The sequence below is a fragment of the Malaclemys terrapin genome, chromosome 23 (genome assembly GCF_027887155.1).
Source record: "Malaclemys terrapin pileata isolate rMalTer1 chromosome 23, rMalTer1.hap1, whole genome shotgun sequence".
NCBI lineage: Eukaryota > Metazoa > Chordata > Testudines > Emydidae > Malaclemys > Malaclemys terrapin.
Window position 1 is genome coordinate 1,786,285 of NC_071527.1, and position 22,286 is coordinate 1,808,570.

Here is a 22,286-nt window from a genome sequence, read left to right on the forward strand (position 1 = left end):
TTGGTTGGGCTCGAAGGCTCTTGCCGGGGTCGGTGCGGGCCCCCGCCCCCCCTTCCCCGGTGCCTGGCAGCGGCGGCCTGAGGAGACGGTGAGGGGGGTTGTCGCGGCGGCGGCGTCTGGCTCCCTGCGCGCGCGGCCAGGGCCCGCCCCAGCCTCGGCCCAGGGCCGGCGGGGCTGAGGGGAGCAGCCCGGGCCCGGTGGAGGCGGGTGAGTGCGGGGGGAGGGGCAGTGAGGCGGGTCTAGGAGTCGGGGGGGCCTGGGGGGGCCCTGGGAAGGAAGGTGGAAGGGAGCTGCTGGGCCCAGGGGGGGGCATAGGGGGCTGGGGGGGCAGAGAGCTGATGGAGGGGGGGCATAGGGGGTTTGGGGGGCAGAGAGCTGATGGAGGGGGGGTGGGCATAGGGGTTTGGGGGGGCAGAGAGCTGATGGAGGGGGGGTGGGCATAGGGGGCTTGAGGGGGCAGAGAGCTGATGGAGGGGGGGTGGGCATAGGGGTTTGGGGGGGCAGAGAGCTGATGGAGGGGGGGTGGGCATAGGGGGCTGGGGGGTCAGAGAGCTGATGGAGGGGGGTGGGCATAGGGGTTTGGGGGGGCAGAGAGCTGATGGAGGGGGGTGGGCATAGGGAGCTTGAGGGGGCAGAGAGCTGATGGAGGGGGGGTGGGCATAGGGGGCTTGAGGGGGCAGAGAGCTGATGGAGGGGGGGTGGGCATAGGGGGCTTGAGGGGGGCAGAGAGCTGATGGAGGGGGGGTGGGCATAGGGGGCTTGAGGGGGCAGAGAGCTGATGGAGGGGGGGTGGGCATAGGGGGCTTGGGGGGTCAGAGAGCTGATGGAGGAGGAGGGTGAAAGGAGGGGGTGATGAGGGTGGTGCTGGGGGGAGAGCAGGCGGAGCGGTGCAGGGGATGCTCTGGGGGCTCTGTGATAGAGCAACGAGAAGAGGTGGGGGCTCGGAGGATGACCCAGCAAGGAGTTGGGGCGAACGGCTGAATGCGGGTGATGAGGAAGATGTACAATGGCAGGTGGGAGAACATAAAAGGGGAGACTAAGGTCACTGGTGTCAGCTATGTCCGTGGGAACGGACTCCTGATTTGTACTGCACACCGGCACATACACAGCCAAGAGTCCTGCTGCTCTCACCATCTCGCCCCTGCTCCCTGTGTCTGTATATTACACCCACTTGTTACATCCTGGCCTGTAAACTCTTTGGGGATCTTGTGTTTATATGACAGCCATTTCAATGGGGGCCCGATCCCCATTGGGGCCTGCAGGCGTTACTATCCTGCAAATAAGAAATGATGACTGGGAATGAGGCAGCAGGAATATGTCTGATGAAAGGCAGGTAATACTGCGAGGAGAAAAATGGGCAGGACGGTGCTTGGAATCCGCAGGTTTTTGGCATGGTTTCCCTGACTGTTCAAACATTTAACATGTAACATTTAATAAAGAATCTGTTGGGCAGCTCTGTGTGTGTGTGTGGGGGGGGGAATGTTTTACAGGCTGGTTTATTAACTTTTAGCACTGGCTGTAAAATGTTTAGTTTTTGGTAGAAAACTTCAACAAAATCAAAATGTTTTGGTTTTATCTAAATTTACAACTGAAAAAATAAAGTTTTCAGTTTTCTGATGAAAAATCATTTAGTCAGAAAACAGAAAACTCTTCTTTTCCAATAAAAATATTTTTTTTCCCAAGGAAATCATACTTTCCACTAAAATTTGTGTTTAATCAAAAACTCCATGGGAAACATTTGACACAATCCACACAGAAGTAATACATATCTATCAGCTAATTTGTTCTGCATCACAAATGTACAGCAGTAGTGGTGGTTGCTGGAGCCACTGTAGTTAAGGGTTTGCCAGCATATACTTCTGTTTTGAGGGAGAGTTGATTTGTGTATTGGATTGTAGATTACTTTTCAAGTGGCTTTCAATTATTTTATGATTTTGCTGAACAACTGCAGTATAGTCCCTAAGCGAAAGGGGCTAATTAGATTCAAGACAAAGGGAAGCGGTGACCTGCAAAGAATGGGGATAGAGACATGTTTTTTATAAACTCTTTATTAATACAAAGAAGGTGTGAGTTTTTTTAAATCTGCTTGTTTTTAAGTTTAAAATATCAAGTACTGTCTGTTGGGTGACTCTTTGATAGACTTGGACCACTCAAACTGACATCACAAGAGCCAGCAGAGTGAAAACTGAGCAACTGAGAGAAAGGAACTTTCAGAGGGACTTCTTAAAATTCATCGTTTATTTGTTGTTAACCCCTATTTAATTTAGGAGATCTTAAGGATTCAACACCTTTGCCCCTTCAGTTAAGGCAGGAGATCTAACAGCATACATTTTCTGAGACTTCCAGTAAGTCCTCTTTGGATGCAAGTCCTCTTCTAATGCTATCTGAACTTTTTAAAGGAAATCTTTTACAGATTATGTTGAAAGAATAGCCAAAAAGACACCAGCTCATTTAAAATAAAATTCCTTCTATAGGTCAGTGTCGAACAAAAATCTTATTTTGGTGTCTTTCAAACCCAGAAAGCTATTTGAAAGTAATCATGGTGGTTTAACAACAAACAAAAGAGAGAAACTCTGTGTGTATCTATTTGAACAAGCTACATCTAAAGAGCAAACAGTTCATATCCATTATTACTTCTTGGGGGACAGTCTTGAAGTGTATTTAATGTTTGCAAAGTGCTTTGAGATCTCTAATGGAAGGTTTTATAGAATGAAGAGTTAAGAAATGTCTGCAATAGGGAAGTAAGAATTTTGATAAAGCGACGGTGGTGGCAATGCACTTAGACATGGCCTGGAACACCTGACAGAGTACGCATACAGCTGCAGTCCAAAGTATGCCTTAAAGCTTCACAGCTGGTTGTAAGAGACACTAAAATACCATCAGGACAAGAATCTCTATCTCTTTCTTTCCGTCTACATTTTCTACCAGGGATCTGGAGACAGGGACTTCTGCTAGTCTCTGCTCCCTTTACTCAACTCCTCCTTATCTATTCTTGTCTCCTCTTCTCACATGAATATGCAGTGTCTTTGTCTCCTCTCATTTGGCTAAATTGTTTTTCCGGCCAAGCTGGGCTGGATGCAGACCCATCCAGAATGGCTGCTAGAGCATGAGAGATTCTGTTTCTGTACAGGGCCTGATTACACTGTCTGTGTGGCACACATACCTCCCTCAGGACCAAAGAGCTTGGAACGAAACAGTTGAAGACCAGAGTAATACTCAGCACTTTACACCAATACAAACACTTTGCAACAGATGTGAATTATCCCCACATTACAGTAGGTGCATGGAAGTGAATTGACTTTCCCAAGGCCACATAGCACATTAGTGGTAGCGCTGGGATTGGAATTTGGGAGTTCTTGCTTCCAGTTCTCTGACTAGTCACTAGACTACAGCAATTTTTTTTAATATGCAAGTCTTATAAAAACAATCCTACATTGGATGGTATCCGTTCACTATACAGTTGTGTAAAACATGGTATAATCTGGCATTAGCTAATGCCGTCTACTGGTGGGTGGTGTGGTGATCTGAAATTGGTGGAAAAGTAAAATGGTTCTTTTGCTTTTTACCTTTGTATACTGCATCTACATGTGCACACATGTTGTGTGTTTGTGCAACAAATAATCAGTATGTTCTGAGCGGTGTTCACATTTTCACTTCTCTAAGGTGTAAGACTGTATAAAACTAGATTGTAAGAGGTATGTATGTTCTAGACTATGTAATGCTTAGCTTGTGCTCTTCATAATGCTTTAATTGAAGGAACAATACAGGTGTGGATTTAAGGAGACCATAGACAGCGACATCTCTATATTTAAATATTCAGTTCATTCTTGTACAAAATAATGAACTGGTTAGAGCAAAATATGTTCCATATGGAAAAATCCTGAGTAAAAGTTTGAATGGGATAGTAGGAAAAGATTTTGTTTTTTACAAAATGATTTTGCTTTCCTCTCCTAGAAACATCAAAGGATTAGTCTGGGGCAGGGGAAAAAAGCTGCTTTGTGCAAACAGAGATTCCCCTGGGGCCATTGGTATTGGAGACACTTTCAGACCTGTGCTCAGAAAACCAAGGAGGCCAGAGTGCATAAAAATTCCCCTCTACCTCTCCCCTCCTCTCCATGCCAAGTTGTTAATAGCACTGTGTATTAAATGTGCCTTTTTTCTTCTGGAATCTGATTGTATAGATTCAAAAATCAGTTCCTGTCATGCTTTTCTAATAGCTTTTACCACTGTCTGGCATGTTCATGGGTGCTGAAACTGGGGGCACTGCCGCACCCCTGGCTTGAAGTGGTTTCCATCATATGTAGGGTTGACAGCTTAGTTCAGTGGCTCTCAGTACCTCCACTATACAAATTGTTCCAGAACTCCTGGACATATTCTGTTCCCTCTTCTGACAGAAGATACCTAAGCTAACCTGCTGTCATCAAAACATTTGAGCACGTTCAGTTTAGTGTGTGATGGGGGCCATCTGGGCTCACTAGCCTGTGAACCAGGTTTAAATCTCTTCTGGAGCGGAAAAGCTAAAAGTCTTCGAAGAGGAATGATGGAGGCCTGTGTCAAGCTTTAATGATGCTGGCAGTTGGAATTATATGGCTTTTTTGGCTTTTGCTTAAAGAGGAAGTGTCAGAGATCCAGTGCAGGCTGACAAATAAAGTGAATGCTGTCAGCTGGGAGGCAGGGTTTTTTGCGGGGACACAGGACACAACAAAAAAGAAAACTTTGTTATTTTTTGTTAAAGTATTCTTAATTATTCTCGCTATTCCTATCCCTAGCAGGTATATGAAACCTGTTACGGCTCTAAGTATTGTTTGTGGTAAGACAAAATACGATACTTTGGATTCCTAAGTTAATTTGGGGGCACTTCTAGTACATGGTACTTAACCATGTGTCCATGTGTATGTTACAAAGGCAGGGTGCATAATATTTTGGATAAACATCTTTGTTTTTTGGGGCCTCTGCTGATGGTAGTCATCCTGGTATCTTGGAAATAGTTACTTTTTGTGAATGATTATAAATTACAAATGGAAAGATTTATCCTAGTAAAATGGTATTGTGTGTAGAATCACAGACTTCCGTGTGCTTGATCAACAAGATTAAAATAGCTTGGTAAGGGACTACTTTACTCAAAAGCCAATTAGCCAGATGCTACTGTATAGCACGAATTATGTTGTTTAAGCTCAAGAGAAAAAAACCCAACACTACTTGCTTGACATCCCAACATGAAAATGGGAAAAATCCTTCTAAGTAGCAGATTTGTCCTTTAGGCTTCAGGATAGCAGCAGCAGAAGCAATTTTTTTAGTTTATTTAATAGATAACCCATGCAAAGCTTTCACCAGGTACATACTTTTCCTCCCAGCAAACATTAGATAGCCAGTGAGTTTAAATATTGACTAATTATCAGTCCTAGACTATTCTCATAGTATTCTTAAAAGAGGCTATGGATGAGTATATTTTAAAGTTGGTACTTCCTACAATAAAGGCATAAAGAAGCTTGAAAATATATCCCTGCTCATCTTGTTATTCCGTTTGGAAAACATTGTGGTTTTTTTTTTTTTTACTTCTAAATTTCAAGCTACTTTAGAAACACTAATTTCTTTTTCACATCCTATTTTATGTAATCAGCTAAGTGACTGCACAGATCTGGGAACAGCTTAATTGCTCCAGAGCCAGAAAAAGAAGCACAAATTATTGTAGTTTTTTCTTTATAGGTCCTACATAATCTGTGGATGTAAATTTCATAATGGAGTTACTTAAAATCCAACCAATCAGATATTCATTTTTTAAATTTTCTTACGGTTTTTAAAGGTTAATATTGGTTTTTATACAGACTTTATTGAAATATACCATACCTAATGTCTTAGATGTTGGGATATCTTTTCTGACTAAATACACTATCCTTTGCAATTTTTTTTAACTTGTACTACCCTTTGGTTATTTTACCGGTCTTGGAATTTAAAGAGATGCTTCCACTTCGTTTTTAAAAACAAAAGTGATTTGTCTAAGCCTTTCATCTAACCACCATGTTGCAATTTCCTTGCTGGTCAGTTATTTACAAGGCATCTGGTTGTGAATGTTGCACAACTTTATGAAACTGAATATTAACATAAGCTGAAGTTGCTTCCGACTGTCCAAGTGATGTTTCCACCCTGGCAGTTTCATTTGATAATGTACTATCGATTCCATCCTTGAGAATATAATGGCCAGCCATTTAATGCTTATCAGATTTATCAATGGCTACATTCCTTTGATCCATTACTAGAGTATCATTTATATGATATTGTCAGGCTTGGTAAATAATAACTTATGGTAAATGCCTTTGTTTTTTCCAAAACTTAATTACTGCAATTCATTTTCTCTTTGAAATGAAGACATAACTTACCTCACAGTTGGAGAGGCTTACCTTTTGCAAAGTGCTTTGAGATCCTCAGATAAAAGGCATTGGAGAAGAGCGATATATAATACATTAGGCTATTTAAATGTATTGCTGCCATATATTATCTGAATGAGGCATCTCTCTAGCTATTTACTGTCCAGGAATTTGCATTTATAGAAAATCCACAGTCAAAAGTACTGTTAAAAACAAAATCAAGGTTAAGACAATCCCATAAAGCAAGGAGGTTCATTTAAAGGGACTGTCAGGTGCAGTGGCAGATTAAGCACTGAGCCAATGGGGCGTGGGCCCCTGGAAAAATAGGTGCCCCTGCACCCATATGTGCTTCGCCCGCCCGGCGGAGCCGGATCGGGGTGTGGGGGCTCCCATTTGCTTTGGCTCAGGGCCCCACAAACCTCTAATTCGCCTCTGGTCAGGCGTTATAGATAAAATGTTGCTTCTGTATTTAAAATTGCCTGGGTACTTTCACACACTACTCTGAATCGCAGAAGCTGTTTTGTTTTGTTTTCTGAAAGTAAATGTTGCACAAGACCTTACATTATAGCTATGTTCCTGAAAGATCCTACAAAAATAGATTTCTGGGTACTAGTTCTGTGATCACAAGTGTGTGTATATACACCACATTCCTTCTCCGGAACAGGAATTATCTTGAAATCCACAGCAATTCAGTTCTAGCATTTCCAATAGCAGGATCCTTGTATCATTTACAGTGTATTGCCTGCTCACAGCCGGGAGGGTGGGGAAATGAAACTTACACGTACTCGGATGAGCCAGAGCACATCTGTTTTGAGCATTGCCGGTGTTTCTGCAAGCAATGATTTTCTGAAGGTCCTGGCAGTAGGAAAAAGTTCAGCTGGTTCCCTTGTTCTATCCAAATATTGAAGATTTAGTCCTTCACTAAATTTCCTGGCTTTTGTGGGGATCTCATTTTATTTTCAGAATTTCATTTGACATACTCCAAATGTAATGGGTGGGGTGTGCCTCAAGGCACCAGAACCTAACCAATTGAGTTATTTAATTCCAAGAGCTGAAGGCAGCAAGACAGGAGTTTGTATTCCTTCCTTTCTTCCTTCCAAGAGCTTTGCTGACAGGTAAAAGGGCTCTCTTATGCATGCAGCTTTCAAAGTACACTGAGCCTTGATTGTGTTCTAGCAGCTTCCTCTGTATCTTAGAGCGTACGTCTCGTGATTGTAAAAAGTGTGTTTGAGTTCTGTGACTAGAAGTAAAAAATGTTTTGAACACTTGTATAGTTTAGCTTGGAAAGTTTTAGTTATAGCAAATACTTCATTTATAAATCAAATACATTTGTATAAGCACCTGTGTTGTAGGAATCTGTTAATGTTCAGTTGGCCAGTGTTACTGGTTTCTTGTATTATGCTAGTGTTGCTGCGTTCCCTAGATGTGGTGACAGGTTTCAGTGGTAGCCGTGTTAGTCTGTATCAGCAAAAAAAAACCGAGGAGTCCTTGTGGCACCTTAGAGACTAACAAATGTATTTGGGCATAAGCTTTGTTGGGCTAAAACCCACTTCATCAAAGCCCACGAAAGCTTATGCCCAAATACATTCCTTAGTCTCTAAGGTGCCACAAGGACTCCTTGTTTTTCCCCCCTAGATGTGTAAACCATATCTCGGGAATGTCTTTAGCACACGTGCCTAAGCAGGGGTTTACTATCAGCTCTTCATTGAGTTTTTATATTTCCTTCTGAATGTGGCTGTAAGGTTTTAGCGGGGCAGCTGGCTCCACAGAGCTGTGCCAATTTACAGTAGCAGAGAATTCCTTCTTAGTCTTTTTGTTTTGTTTTGATACCTTGTTGTTCTTTGTTTTGCCTGTCACGCCTGACTGTGGTGACTGCTATCAAGGCTCCTGCACTAATTAATGGGAGCAAGAACAGTAACATCACTGACCCCTTCAGTTCTTCAAATTAAAAACCATGCAATGCAGAGCGAGAACTATTCCTGCTTTAGTCAATTGTGATCATGTTCTTTGCTGAAATAAAGTAACAGAAACTATGGGTGTGGTTAGAGAAAAATCAGAGCAACGTAATGTTGTTGCCTTGCTCAAACTGAACATGCTAACACTCCTTAACATGAAGAGAGATTCCTGAATGAAAGTTCTGCTAAATGTTATTGTCTAATGTAGGAATTCGGGCTCTTAGTCCCTTGCATAATGAACCCTGCATACAGAAATGTAATCTCCATGCTACTATCAGTTTAGACAGCTGTTTTTATAATGGGTCATAAATTGGCCGTAATGCCTCTATGCGTCAATAAAATTGTCTTGTAAAGGCTACACTGACTCTGAATTCCAGAACTGCACGATTGCTGAAACTCAGGGCAAAGTCTTTAGAGACATCCGAAGAAGTGAGGTTTTAACTCACGAAAGCTTATGCCCAAATAAATCTGTTAGTCTTTAAGGTGCCACCAGACTCCTTGTTGTTTTTGTAGATACAGACTAACACGGCTACCCCCTGATACTAGAGACCTTGCTGCTTTGTGTTTAGATTTTCTTTTTTTTACTGGTAGTTTTACAGTGCCCTTTAAGCAACATACATTTTATTTTTAAAAAGCATTACCCAGAAGAGCCCAGTACCCTAGGAGAGTTCCTCTACAGACATGGCTAATACAGCAGGAGTTTTCTAACTTAATTCCTTTCTTGTTTTGTTTTTACTTTCAGAATCTGGGAAAAGGACAATGTGAGCTGCTACCTTCAGGCATCCTGATAAGTTGGTGTTGAGAGGAAGGCGCCTAGAGTGCTTTGCTGTTCAGTCAGCAGAATTTCTGAGGACTCTAGCTCCCATTTGCCATCCATACCAGATATTTGCCATTTCCTTTTGATACAAGACGACGTGTGAATTGCAGCTGTCAGCCACATTATTCAAGGGAGAGGACTATTTTTCGCCCCTCATATAATTAATTGACCATAAAAACAAATACGCAGGGATGTCTAAGAAACAAAATCAGAAAGGTAAGATTACATGTGAATGAGGCGTTCTTGGCTGGGTCATGCATCAGTTAATGTGGTTATTGGTTCTGAAGTGATCAGTTTGGAAAAACTTTGACAACTTTGGAGGATAATTGCTCTCCCTGTCCCTTTCAAATCTGATAACATAACTTGTCAGCTTGTCCCCACTACTTTAGTGGACTCCAGATAGTTCCTGTTTTTGTCTTGTTTCCATTAACACTTCAGTTGTTCATCCAGATAGCATCTGATTCTAGGCAATTCCACTGCAGTGTGAATGTTGCACCGTATTTGCAATCCGCCTGTGTGGAAATAAGATGTGATCTACTAGAACCAAAATAATCTCTTGTGGGGACACTGTTTTGCTGTTGCATGTGTGAGTTTGAATAGATGTCCATATCACACATTGGACTTGATGAAGCTATGGGCATTCTCTGGTCATTAGCATTTTGTATGATCATTCTTTCACTCCAGAAGTGATGACCAAGTTTGCTTCCTTTCAGAAGTGGTCTGACAGTGTCTTTGTCACATGCTCTGTGTGCTGTTAAAATACTCGTGAAGAATGACTGTATATGCATAACAACATCTCAAAGTTAAAGGGATACTGTCAAGTTGGAATCTAGTACTTAAAAATTTAAAATTAATCTCAGGTATTACACCTGCCTCCAAGCCATCCTGACAGTTTTTGTCTTTAAAATTGCTGCCCTATTTTTTGAAATGTTTCTCTTTTCTTGCTCTGTGAAAGACAACAGGGGAATGGTGGGACTGACTAGCTACATCATGCTGTCAAATGCACAAAGCAAACAAGCTGAAATCCTAGAGGAACGTAACTTTGTTTCTAATCTGTTTCAGACGTAACAGTCTTAGGCCCTGATCCTGCAGTGGGATGCACACAGGCAAACCTCTGTGTCTGCATAAAGGAAATGGAGTTCCGTGCAATTGCAGGGTCCATCTGCACGTGAAGCATTGCAAGAACAGGGTCTTAGGGTTACAAGTAAAGATGTTTGAACAGAGGTCTGATATATATATATTTTTAAGTTGAATGACCCTTCCAATATTTCTGCTATTTTTTCCAGCTTCTTGTATAAGTGTTTAGACCAAATTCTAGACAAATGTTTTTGTCCATGTTAGAGCTAACGAAAGGTTCTGGGTTGATGACAGGATAAACTGATGTCCTCTCCACAGAAGTGGCAGTGACCGTGCAAGTTTCCTCAAACTGCCTTTGTAAGACACTTCCCCCTTGCCCTAGGGATCACTTCTGGGAGTGGGGAAGTAGTTTGGTCTCCATGCCAAAACTCAGGGACTAGGCTAGATGTCCTAAGTGTGTGTGGGGTTTTTCACGAGCTTACTATTTATAATTCTACATGGATTCGGTCATCTGCTGGAACTTTAAACAAAGGCACCAGTTGTGATTGTGGCTGTGGGCACCTACCCACTAGGAACCAGTCTGAAACCACTTAGCTGTTTTATAGACATTGAACAGATGCCAGATGTGTGTGAGGCTGCCTTGTGGTCACCACTTCCCTGATCTGGGTTCAAACCAGAGACCATTTAAATATGATGTCTTTGACATGGGATCCAAAAGTACACTAAACATATGGACATTTCACCACTGTTGAGTAGCCAACTGTACTTGAAAGACTTGCTCCCTGGCTGTTGCCCTCAAAGGTTATGGTTTGGTCTTTGAGATTCTGGCTTACATATCCAGCTTTACCCTACAGCAGAGTTTCCCAGGCTGGCTGGACTCTAACAGCTGGCAACCAGGAGAGTGCAATGACCGATGTGATCCACCCTATGAAAAAGTTTGACAACTTCTGACCTAGGCCTAAATGTTATTTCTAGAGTACATGATTTTTCCAGGGTGTTTTAAATGCTAATACTGCATTAATTATGGTCGCATTAGTAGGCTCCGCTGTAATGTCTGGAAATAGATACCACAACTGAATAGTTTATACTAGTGAGTGACATCTCATTTGCAATGATTAGCCCACTTGCCATTCTGCGACGGTATAGTTTTGTATTTCTGTAACAGGATTTGTTTGTATCCCAGAGAACAAAGGTCAGTGGAGAAATAGATGACTATCAGGCGCACGGTAAAGTCAGCACTAATTTATGAAGATATTAAAATCAGTTGGTGATGAGCTGGTGTGTTTCGTTTTTTATATTTTAATGGATTTTTATACCATTTCCACAATTTATGGAAAAGTGAACTCCTGCTGTTCTTCACTGGAGTGTCTTATGGCAAAGGAATAGTGCCAAATAATTTTTATTCAGGGAAATGAAGCTTTTATTCTGTCTCTGAAATTTATATAAACCTACCTGGTTTTCCTATTAATTTACTGTTTTGTCTGAACTGCCAAACAAAATTGAGTACCTAATTTATCCCCGACAAAGAAAATAATTTCTAGATTTATCTTGGTGGTTAAAACTGATATTTGTTTTCATTAAAGCCCTGATCCTACAAACACTTATACAAGTACTTAGTTTTGATCTCATTGGGACTACTGTTCCCTATTAAACCTTCCTTTAAGAAAATCTTCTTGATGTACGTTGTGGGTTTTGTTTGCTCCTCGTATCTCAAATGAATATTTATGAACAGGATCATACTGTGACCCTCACCACCATCCTGCTTCCTTCCCAAGTCCAGAGAAAAGACTTTCTAGTGTGTTGGGCAACCTTCTTTGGGCACAACAGTCACGTAATACTTAATCTCGCATCTCGTCATGAACTGAATGAAGTAGCTTTACGTTATACACATGCATTTTTTGACCTGCCAGTTGTATCTGCCTCTCCAAATGACACTAAAATAGGTTTTTGTTGCCTACATTTAATATGGCTTTTGCACAACATGTACCATCTATAATAGCCACAAAATGTACACAAGTGCATTTCTTTCACAGACCACGGAAATATGCAAATAGCCATCTGGTTTAGTTTCACACCCAGCTGTCCACACTTGATATTCTCACATCCTGTGTTCCAAAGTATAACAGTTACCTCTAGCAAACTGATATTGCCTTGGGCACTGCTGGAGCTATTTGGCGTGGAGAGGTATTCAATATATACATATAGGATCATTTAGAATAAGAGGTATGTTGTTAGGTCCATTTCTTCTTTTGAATTAGTAGTCATCTTTTTTGCTCATTGTAATTATTTATTCCAGATAATAACTGTTCCTAGTGGAAATAAACTTCCTCCTTTATTCCTTTTCTCTCTAGACCTTACTTTCCTTGTTCTTGTATCTATCTTATGCCTGTCCTCTTTATTGTAGAAGATACAGTGCCGAGGTAATCGTTAATTATTATTCAGACTTTTGGTGGATGGATTGGTAGCAGTTTTATAGTTAAGGTGTAATAAGATTTCGATTGTAAGCCTTGTGGATACTCTTCAGACTTTCTTTAAAAGAAATCCTTGTGATTTGAATCTTAGTACATTTTCTGAACAGTTGAAGGAAATTGGTCAAGGAATTTTGGGTTTACAGCTAATCTTTCTCAAACCTTTTGCAAACTGTACTGTTTTGGAGAGAAGGTTGTTATAACTCAAATTGCTTGAACAATAGAACTTCAAAATATTGTTACCCACATTTCTTAAATGTTTATGTAACACTTTCAAAAATGCGTAATGCCCATCTTTAAAAGTGACTTAAGCACTGAAGAGCCAAAGTGACTTAGGCACTGAAGAGCCAAAGTGCCAATAACTTTCAGTGCGATTTAGGTTCAAGTGTCTTAGTAACTTTTGAAAATCAGATGTAGGCTCCTTAAGGCACTTACACCCTTTTGACAAATTTACCTCTTATCTTTGAAACATCCTGTCAATTTTCTGAGTATTTATTTTTAACTGACTTGTCTGCTGCCGTAGAATCATTTTATCAATGAACATTTTAATGTGACTGGATTTCACAATTCAAGCTTTTTACCTGAAGAAAGGAGTTCTTGTTCTCCAAGGATTTTCCTGGGAGCTCCCACATTGAACTGGTCTTCTGCCGGAAGGATCTGGTCCTTAAGTCAGGATTTATCTATAGAAGGACTCTGAGAGAGGTTAGCATTCTTGGGGAAGATTACTGCATAGCACAAAATGCTGTATCAAAATGATAGACATTCAGGGGCTGAAATACTGAGTCATGAATGATTGGACTACTAAATTTCACCGCTAGCAACAACGCCGTACAATTAAACTGATGAACAAACTTGAAGAGAAAAATGCATCTGGAGATAGCAGAGGGCAATTAACCTAGCTAGATAGGGAGCCTGCCTGGGAGATGTATAAGGGAGCATTGGAAAGGGGCAGGGAAAGCAGTTATCTGTGAGAAACTTTCATTGTGGGGACCTGCAGGTCCCTTACTGAATGTGGGTAGCCTGATTCAGTTGCCTACATGAGGAGCCCCAGAAGGGTTTGTAGCAGGTGGCCATGTGGAGAGCCTACAGAGGAGTATTGGAGACACACCAAGTGCCTACAGAGCAGTAAAGGAATCAGGAACATACATGTGGACAGCAAGCAGGGATACAGGGTCAGAGTCAATAGAGATGTTTGAACCTGGACTGAATTTTCAATCAGCTCTTTAATTGTTTTGTTTTATAGCCTTAACTTAGTCAACAGCGATTTTAACTGCTTTGTTTAAAAAACAAAAAACCTGGCTAGTGAAGGAATATTTTTATTCTCGGATATTTTGATGCATCTTTTCCCTCAAAAAAGCCACCTCTGCTCTACGGCAAAGCCTCAGCGAGAACTACTGAAAGATTTGTAAGAGGAGCTGTAACTATTTTTAATAACGCAGCAGTTTTGAAACCAAATCATGGGTTCATCTGTTTCTCCTCCTTGAAGCACCAGAGAGTGGAATTTCCCTCTGAACTATGCAGAAGGATATTTTTAAAGTCTTTTGAAAGTTTGCATGCAAAGTATTGGCATATATTCACTTTGTATCTTGTGCATAATGCTGCATTAATTATAACTTTTTACTGAAAGATCTATACTGCAAAGAAACCACTGCACCCTAATGCAGTCCTAGAATCTCCATTTGAAATGTAGTTCCTTGAGTCCAGCTGTTGGACTGTATCTGGGTTATACCGTATGTTTCATTTAAACTTGTGACTAACTTATTCCCTCTGGAACTACTTAGAGATGCAAAGGAAAGGCACTCTCAGTGGGGCTAACTGTCTGTGTAAATATTTTGGGTAGTTTGGTGGTTCTGCTGATTCATTGCTGCCTGAAATAATAGCATCATTATTTGTATTGCCAAGCTCTTTCCTTCACCTTCATTTTCCAGCCGGCCCCCACTAATGCACATTACCCTGCTGTTTCCCGTCGGGCTGGGAGTAGAGCGAAACAGAGGCTGCTGCTTGGTCTGAGAGCCAAAGGCAGACGTGTCAGTAAATCAGCCGCACTCTGGAAAGAGTTCAAAGTTTATGCCGGAAATTGACAATCAAATTATGGGGGACTCCTATTAATTTTCTCTTGGTGACCTTCATTAGCAATATTTTTCAATTTATAAATCAAGACCACTTTTTAAAATGCCCATTCTGCGAATTTGAATTTGTGATCCGAATAATTCAGCAGAGTTCTTTCTGCCTCTGACATAGGCAGTAGATTCTGCAGCTCAGAACTTTGCTGGTAGCTTTGTTGATAATACACAAGGGATAAAAGTTTCCAATGTGCCCCTCTGTCATTGATAGGAGTAGAACTTGGCTTGTAAGTAAAGTCAACAGATTTGACATGAAGAGATGCTGCACAGAGGGGAACGGTGGAGTAAGAAGTTGCTGGATATTTTTATACCGTAACATGCTGTGTATTGGAGTATTAACAGCATTGTCTTTAGAAAAGTAGCTGGAAATGTGCAGTTGTAATTTAATTTGCTGTCGTTTTCCAGCTGCAGATGGGATGAAGTGAAAATTCTGCTGGTTAAATTATGGTTTATTTCTTAGATTTCAGCCAGCTGAAGGCAGCAAGGTTTTCCCTCTTCTCTTGCTGCATTACTTGCTAATTCAAAACGATGTGCAGGGCTTGGGTTAAAATTGCCAGCTGTGACTTACTGTCACTTGTAAGTAGCAGAGAGCCAGTGACTGCTAAATTGAATCAGTAGCTAATAACTGGATGAGTACTTAGAGATGTTTTGGAATGGTTTCCACCTGTCTCCTGTAAAGGAAGCACTGTGCTCTTAAGGGCACTGTCTTCATACCATCAACTTTCCCTACGTCTTATGGGAGTTTTACCTTGGGACTAAACTGTCAGGTTTGAAACGTCTGGCTTTAGAGTCGAAATGCCATCTTCGCATATTTGGGTAGGCCTCGGCTGTCGGCAATGGCTAACGTAGGCACTCTAGCAGCACTAATTAGTGTACAGAGATTCTCTATCCTGTTTCTTTGTAGCTAGATTATTGGGGAGAATATGAAACCTTTTAAAATATTAATTTGTTTAGTGCTGTTCTGTTCCATCCCTTCACCTCCAAACGAACGTATGTCCATACGCTGGAAATGCAACCGGCTGCCCAATTAAAAGTGCAGTGTAGTCCAGAGGATTCCATTCCCATCTCACAGGTGTCAAACTCGAGGATCCGATCGCTGGCAGGTTTAATCTGCTCACCTGTGAAGGAAGTCTTTGAATCACAACATGCAGAGTTTCACGGTGGTAGACAGTATAAGACTGTCAATGAGAGGTTTTAATTAAAACTTTATGAGCTGACGACCTTCAAATACAATGTTTCTTATTTCTGACTTTATAGAGGCCGTATCTTACTTGGAGATGTATTTAGAATGTTGTTAGAGGAAAGTAAAGGATATTTTTGTCTAGACAGACTCCTTGTGTGCAACTGCCACTTTTTCCCCCTGGCTGACAATACAGTGAGATCACAACAGGGCCCTTGTGCTGTTAAAAATAACTTCCATAGAAACAGATTGAGGCCTCAAGCCTGGATTTCTTTATCTGAGCAGGCTGTACACAAGTGATTTGGGGCGGGAGGAGGAGTTTAAGATACAGGTTTATTAACCAACCTGTCTTTTAAAATCCTATCTTAGTGTTTTCATTTGTGTGTGAATAGGTGTGTGCATGAAAGACGTTCTTCCCCAGGGACCACGAAGAAAGGTGCAAAAACCATGAGGAGACTTTAACTTGCCTTCTCCACAACCTGAAATGCCGTGGTGAAGCTACACTTTGTAAACCTGATGTATATTCAGTCTTGGTAAAGTGTGAATGTTTCTGTTGCGCTGGTGCTGTATGATTGGTGCTGGAGAGGAAACGCAGTGCCCTCTCTCGTGGCTAGAGTAGCAATGGGCAGTTAGAGGATCTGGGCTCTAGTCCCAACTTGGCCTTCGACTTGCTGTCTAACTTTGTGGAAGGCACTTCACATCTGTGGCTCCATTCTCTTACAGGAGCAATACTTCTACAAAGGTGGGAAGCACAGCAAGATACGCTGCTAAAATTCACAAACAGCTATAAATGTGGAATACAAAGTATATCTACTTTTTAAAAATAGACTTGTCGCATTGTGCATTCAGAAAGCATGATTCCTTGAGTCCTGGTGCCAGTGAAGCCATGACAACTTTTGGTATTTAAGGCTTAGAGAATAGTTTTATGTAGCCTTTTTTTTTTTTTTTTTTTTTTTTTGCAAGGAATTTTGAGATGTTAATTTCTGCATAGATCTTCTGTGTCGTTCAGTGACCGCAGGACATGGTAGAAGATCAATGGTAAAGTAATACTATTTTTTTATCAGCCTAATCCCATTGAGACAAATTCACTTTGTCCTAGGAAAATAATGCTCAACAATAATTCAGGTTTGGCCTTCTCTGCAATATCCACCATTGACTTTTAATGACCACTGTGATCCAGGAACAGCTGAAGAGAACTTGTAATTAGAGCAAATTCAAGCTGCTCTTAGCCTGCAGTAAAATTCCATTTTTTTTAAATAGCTTTTTATTTCATATTAGCAAAGGTCTGATGTGTTATCCCAGAGAGAGTGAGAGCAGTTACCACTGACCTGAAAAGCCATCGTGACTATAAATGTTTCACAGTTTCGCTGAAGTTTTATTGGGTGGGATTTCAAGCATCTATGCTACATAATTCCCCATAGTCAGCCAGTTGCTAGGGTCTTTACTAGGACAGGCAGCAAAAGCTGCCATTTGTCGGGAACGTGATTTTGGTCATTAGGCAGGGAACAGAAACCAAAGGGAGCTTTGTCCTCTTGCCTGCCTAACTGAAAGATCTATGCCACTGCTAACTGGGCTTTCAGTGAGCTCTCGTAAGAATGGAATACAGGCAGTCTTGATGCCAGTGTTGACTTACTGTGCCACACAAGGCAGAAGGTAATGGCACACGCTCATCTACCGCAGGGCAAGATGGTAACTAGACAAGCCATCGGAAGGAAGATTTTGACTTGTACGTTCACCACTCTACCTTGTAGACAAGACAGGTCTCCATTTTCAGAATGCATTTGATGTAATCTAATGTAGCATCTATTAGCTATCAAGTAAAATGATCTGAGCTATTACGTAGTCACAGTCCAGCAGTGAAGGTACTTCAGTTCCCAGAATTCCAGAAGTACTTTTCTGTGAGGAAGATCTTTTCATTGACTGTGTCATGGTCTTGTAACTTCTGTCTTGACCAGACAGGCTGTTTTAAGGAAAGTGTCATTTTTGTCCCAAGTGTTTTTGGGAGGATAGAAAGGCTAGAATTGTGTGACAAGCTAAAGAAATATCTGAACTTGTTCATAGCCTCTTCCAAGGATTCTGGAAATTAAGAGAATTCTTTTTTCAGTCTTGTGTTGTTGATGCTGGATCATTCTACATACTAAAATTATTCTGGAAACTAGCATTTTTCTCACAATGGACACCCTTTAAAGTGAATTATAGTCAATAAAGGGATTGTAAAAATGATGTTAGATTTTGTTTTTATTCTCCTTCAATGAATCCAGGGCTAATGATCTTAGCCTACAAGTTAAAAGATTATTTTTCTAGCTGCTGGTGCCACAAACTCTGTGGAATCTAAAAATCCACCTGTGTTCTGATTGATCACTGAAGACATTACACTTGTGAATTTGACTTCTTGTGATGTTGCCCAAGACAGACTAGAACCCAGCTCAGTCTCCCAGAGCAGTATCGTCTCTGCAGGGCTAATGGGAAATAAGAACTTGGCTTCATAGGTCAAGTGAGCAGCTATGGCTTCAGTACGCACTAGGAGCAGATATGTTGAGGAAGGCGTTTAAAACTGGACAATACAGGTTTGTTTGCCAATAAGGAATTGGAAATTGTATGTGTCTCCATCGCTAACTTTTCTGACCCTATAAGAAGGCATTATTTATTGTTGATTATAACCCTTTGAGTGCCTAGCACTAAATATTTAGTATGCTGCAGAGGATACTTCCTGTCAGGAATAACAGGAGATGGAGCATCGAACAACTAAAACACAGCATAAGATGTAAACTATACATCCCCCGTGTCTTTAGTTCACTGTAGTTCATATTTCACTGTTGCCCGGGCAAGACACACTGCCTGGTCTTTGTGGGATGAGATACTTTAAGCACAGCAGTGCAGTCAGGATGAGGCAGTTCAGGAGGGGGAGGAAAAGGGGTTACTTTCCATGTCACTCTCTATGCTTTGTCCCTATAGAACTGTAGAAGTCGTGGTTGGCCACAAACCTTTTTGAAACAGTATTTGAATGTTACAGGGCGCACACAGATCCCTCAAGTCCTGCATTTTGCTGGTCAGGGTATATGTACCCTCCCCCTTGCTGTGCAGAGGCAACGTCATGAAGTCAGACAAGCAGCTCTCTGCACTATTACTGGCCTCACATCTGTGTTACATAAACAGTAGTTTCATTACCTTGTGAGTCTTTAATGAACTATAGCTCCACTACAGTGCTATGGTCAACTTTGTTAATGCGGTGTTAGATGAAGATATTCGAGCTCCACATATGGAGAGAGAGTGAAGATTCTGTTTATCTTCACCAGTGCTAACTGACAGAGTCTGACTTGCTATCAGGTCGTTGCTTTACTTGTTGGCACTTGATTTTCTTTCCTATATCATCTTTCGAAAGCTTGCACACTGAGACACTACTGTTGTAGATAATGTCTTCTGTTTTTCCACTGGAGAGACTTGTTTAGTTTGAGAGGGTCTATCAGTTGCATAAATATCATAGTGTTTATCTAACATTTCAGGTGCACTTAAGCAATGATATTGAATAGATAATTGAGAGCATTAGAAGGAGTGTTGAGTAGTGTGAGAGATTCTTACGGAATGTCACCAAACGTGGCAATGTCTCTTGTGCCGTGCCTGATCGTAGTCTCAGGAATGTGGTTTGAAATGAATGAGGATTACTGCACGGCTTTTATAGCTTCTGGTGTGTGTACAGAGAGAAAGTTGGACAGGAAACAACGGTATTTGAATTCAAAATGGAAAGATACATATCTACTGGTGCAGCGGCTCATTCGCTAACCTTTTTGTTGAATGCGGTTGGCTTTTCGTCTATCTTAGCTCTGATGTGTGTGCCATGCGTTGGAGGGACTAATCACTGGAGCAGACCAAGTGGTATGGAATGTTGCTAGAGTGCATTCTCTTTCTGATCTCTTCAGTGCAGCTGTTTAAAGAAGCCAGAGTTAATTTGTATGATAAATAGTGGTATAATACAAGCATGGAACTAGATTTGTGATGACCTCTTCCTTATTGATTTGCTTCTTTGGAGGAGACAAGGTTACGAACAAAGAAGCAATTTAGGTGGTTAGCATTGTCTCCGGAGTTTGTCACATCAAATCAATGGGATAGCTGCAGTGTGGCTTACATTTCAACACTACAGAGATCTGGCCTAACTTATTCTGCACTAAATGAGTTGTCTTATATTTGTGCTTTGGAAAAGAGCATGTCTTCACCTGAGGATAAGGTATACATTGATATGGTGGTAACATTTTTAATGGGAGTCAAGATTTTATTAAGGGTGTAGAGATGAGTAATTTAACTGCTGTCCCTTCTCTGATGCATTTCAACCATCTCAAGCCAGCTCAGCTCAAACAACCCACTATAACTGGTGGCCAAACTTACTGATCCTCCAAGCCGCATACAACAGTCTTCAGAAGTCAGAGAGCCAGGGTGTGCCTGACGGGGGTTGGGGCTTCAGCCTTGTTCCTGCTGAAGCCTCAAGCCCTGGCAGGTGCACCCCTTTGGGCAGAAGCCCTGAGACTCCCCTCCCTGCTGGGTAGAAGCCCTTACCCGGCCACCCCGCTGCAAGGCAGAGGTCCCAAGCTCCCCCCCCAAGTCTGATAGGCAGAGAATGGAGCCACAGTTGGGCCCCCCCTGCTCTGTAAGAACATGTGGAAGTGTGACTCTGCAATAACCAGTGTATACAGCATGGTTCAAGCGAAGGAAATTCTCCAGGGTCCTTTGCAAGAAGTATTCAAACACAAGGAGGCTTAATCCATTAAGGAGGAACTGGCTTCTAGATATGTGAATCCAGGTGATGTCTTGTACAGAATAGTTCTCGCTGCATTTTTAACTTCATGAGCACGTTCTGCATAGGGGAACCCTTATTTACATCTGTGCAACCTAACTTCAGTGGCCTTACATAGGTATTGCCTGAGGGCAGGATCTGGACTGAAGTCTTTAGCTGGGAAATCACATAGTCTGGCTTCATGTGAGATAATGAGGTTTTTATAGAGAAAACCACTGTAATAAATACGTAGATCCCAAACTGCACACAGTCTTCTAAACTAAGAGCAGTCTTTTAATGAATTTGATACATAGAAAGCCACTGTAACCCCTTCAAATTGAACTGCAAAGCATTTTAAGGAAAAAAGTTTAAGATCCCAAATTTCTAATATACTATGTGCAAATGGGATTACAAATACATTGGCATTTAGAAATAGCTGCTCTCCCGTTCCTTGCTGATTCCCCTGGCAGTTTAATTTCACTCCAGCAAATATCCTCATGCCTAAAACAGATTAGGGAGTTCTAGACAAACACATTTTCTTGAATTTTGTGTTCTGTTTATACCTTGCATTCATTAAATGTAAACTGATTTAAAGCAAGCGCTGAGAGTAAGCAGGTTAGACATAAGATCATTGTATTGTAATCTGCTGTTCCAGGACTGTGCAACATGAATTCTTGGGGGTGGAGATAAGGGGGACTTCTTTGCAAAGAAGAGTTTGAGCGGGAATTGGTAACATTGGTTTTTATCATCAACCAGCTTTTTTCAGTGGTACGAACCATAAGACTGTTAAAGGTTTAACAGCAGGAAGTTAGTGGCTTTTGTCTCTGAGGCCTGGAAATCTGGGAAAGTTTTGTTCGTGAGGCTGGAATGGGAAGAGAAACCGAGTGAGGCAGGATTTAACCATTGATCGGTATCCTTAATGAGCACCTGCCCTTTCCATCAAACGTCGGTTCTGTCCCAGTACTTCCTCTGTTTTAAATGCTACATCAGTGTCTGAGAATTAGTGAAGTCAATGTGGTGTCTCAAAGTCTAGTGAGAGTTATTTAGAGAAGGTGAAGGAGAGGTTAAGTTAGCAACTTGGAATTCAGTTGAACTAAAACCTAGAGGCCAATGACTGACTTGAGTCTAGGTCTTCTAGCAGATTGTGCCTCACTCCTAAGTAGTGTTGCCCTTGGAAGGTCCAGCCAGCTAAGCTGTCTGGCTGTGGAGATCTGTCTGAGGCTTCGCAAAGGAAATCAGCAGCCTGCCAGTACAGTGTGCTCTGGGTCAGTCCTTGTAGGGGATGAACTGCACATGAGCAAATCTACTCTTTGAAAGCTTGCTTCGTGCTTAAAAGAAAAAAAGTCCCTGGAGATGCAAAGGTGGTGCTGGCTAGGGGAGGAAAGCGTAGTCTCACTTGGTCTCCGTGAAGTCTGACTTCCTCCAGAGCCTATACAGCTGACACTTGAGTTGAAATAAAGCGTGAGGGCACAGTTAATGTCACCAACAGCTGCTGCTGAGCTGTTCGTATTCTCTCCGAGACTATATGCACTAAAA

The 22,286-nt window shown here is 41.6% G+C and overlaps 1 protein-coding gene across 3 annotated transcripts in view; it reads left to right on the plus strand.

Moving 5' to 3' along the window:
- Window positions 1-22,286, plus strand: part of SPATS2 (spermatogenesis associated serine rich 2) — a 49,398-nt gene continuing 27,112 nt past the window's right edge. The window contains exons 1-2 of one of the 3 annotated variants that reach the window (XM_054012736.1): window positions 1-88; window positions 9,063-9,353. In XM_054012736.1, coding sequence (XP_053868711.1) covers window positions 9,329-9,353 — 25 coding nt within the window. In that variant the 5' untranslated portion in view covers window positions 1-88; window positions 9,063-9,328. Of the gene's footprint in view, window positions 208-9,062; window positions 9,354-22,286 lie in introns of all 3 variants that reach the window. The other 2 variants (XM_054012737.1, XM_054012735.1) reach the window with 2 other exon arrangements.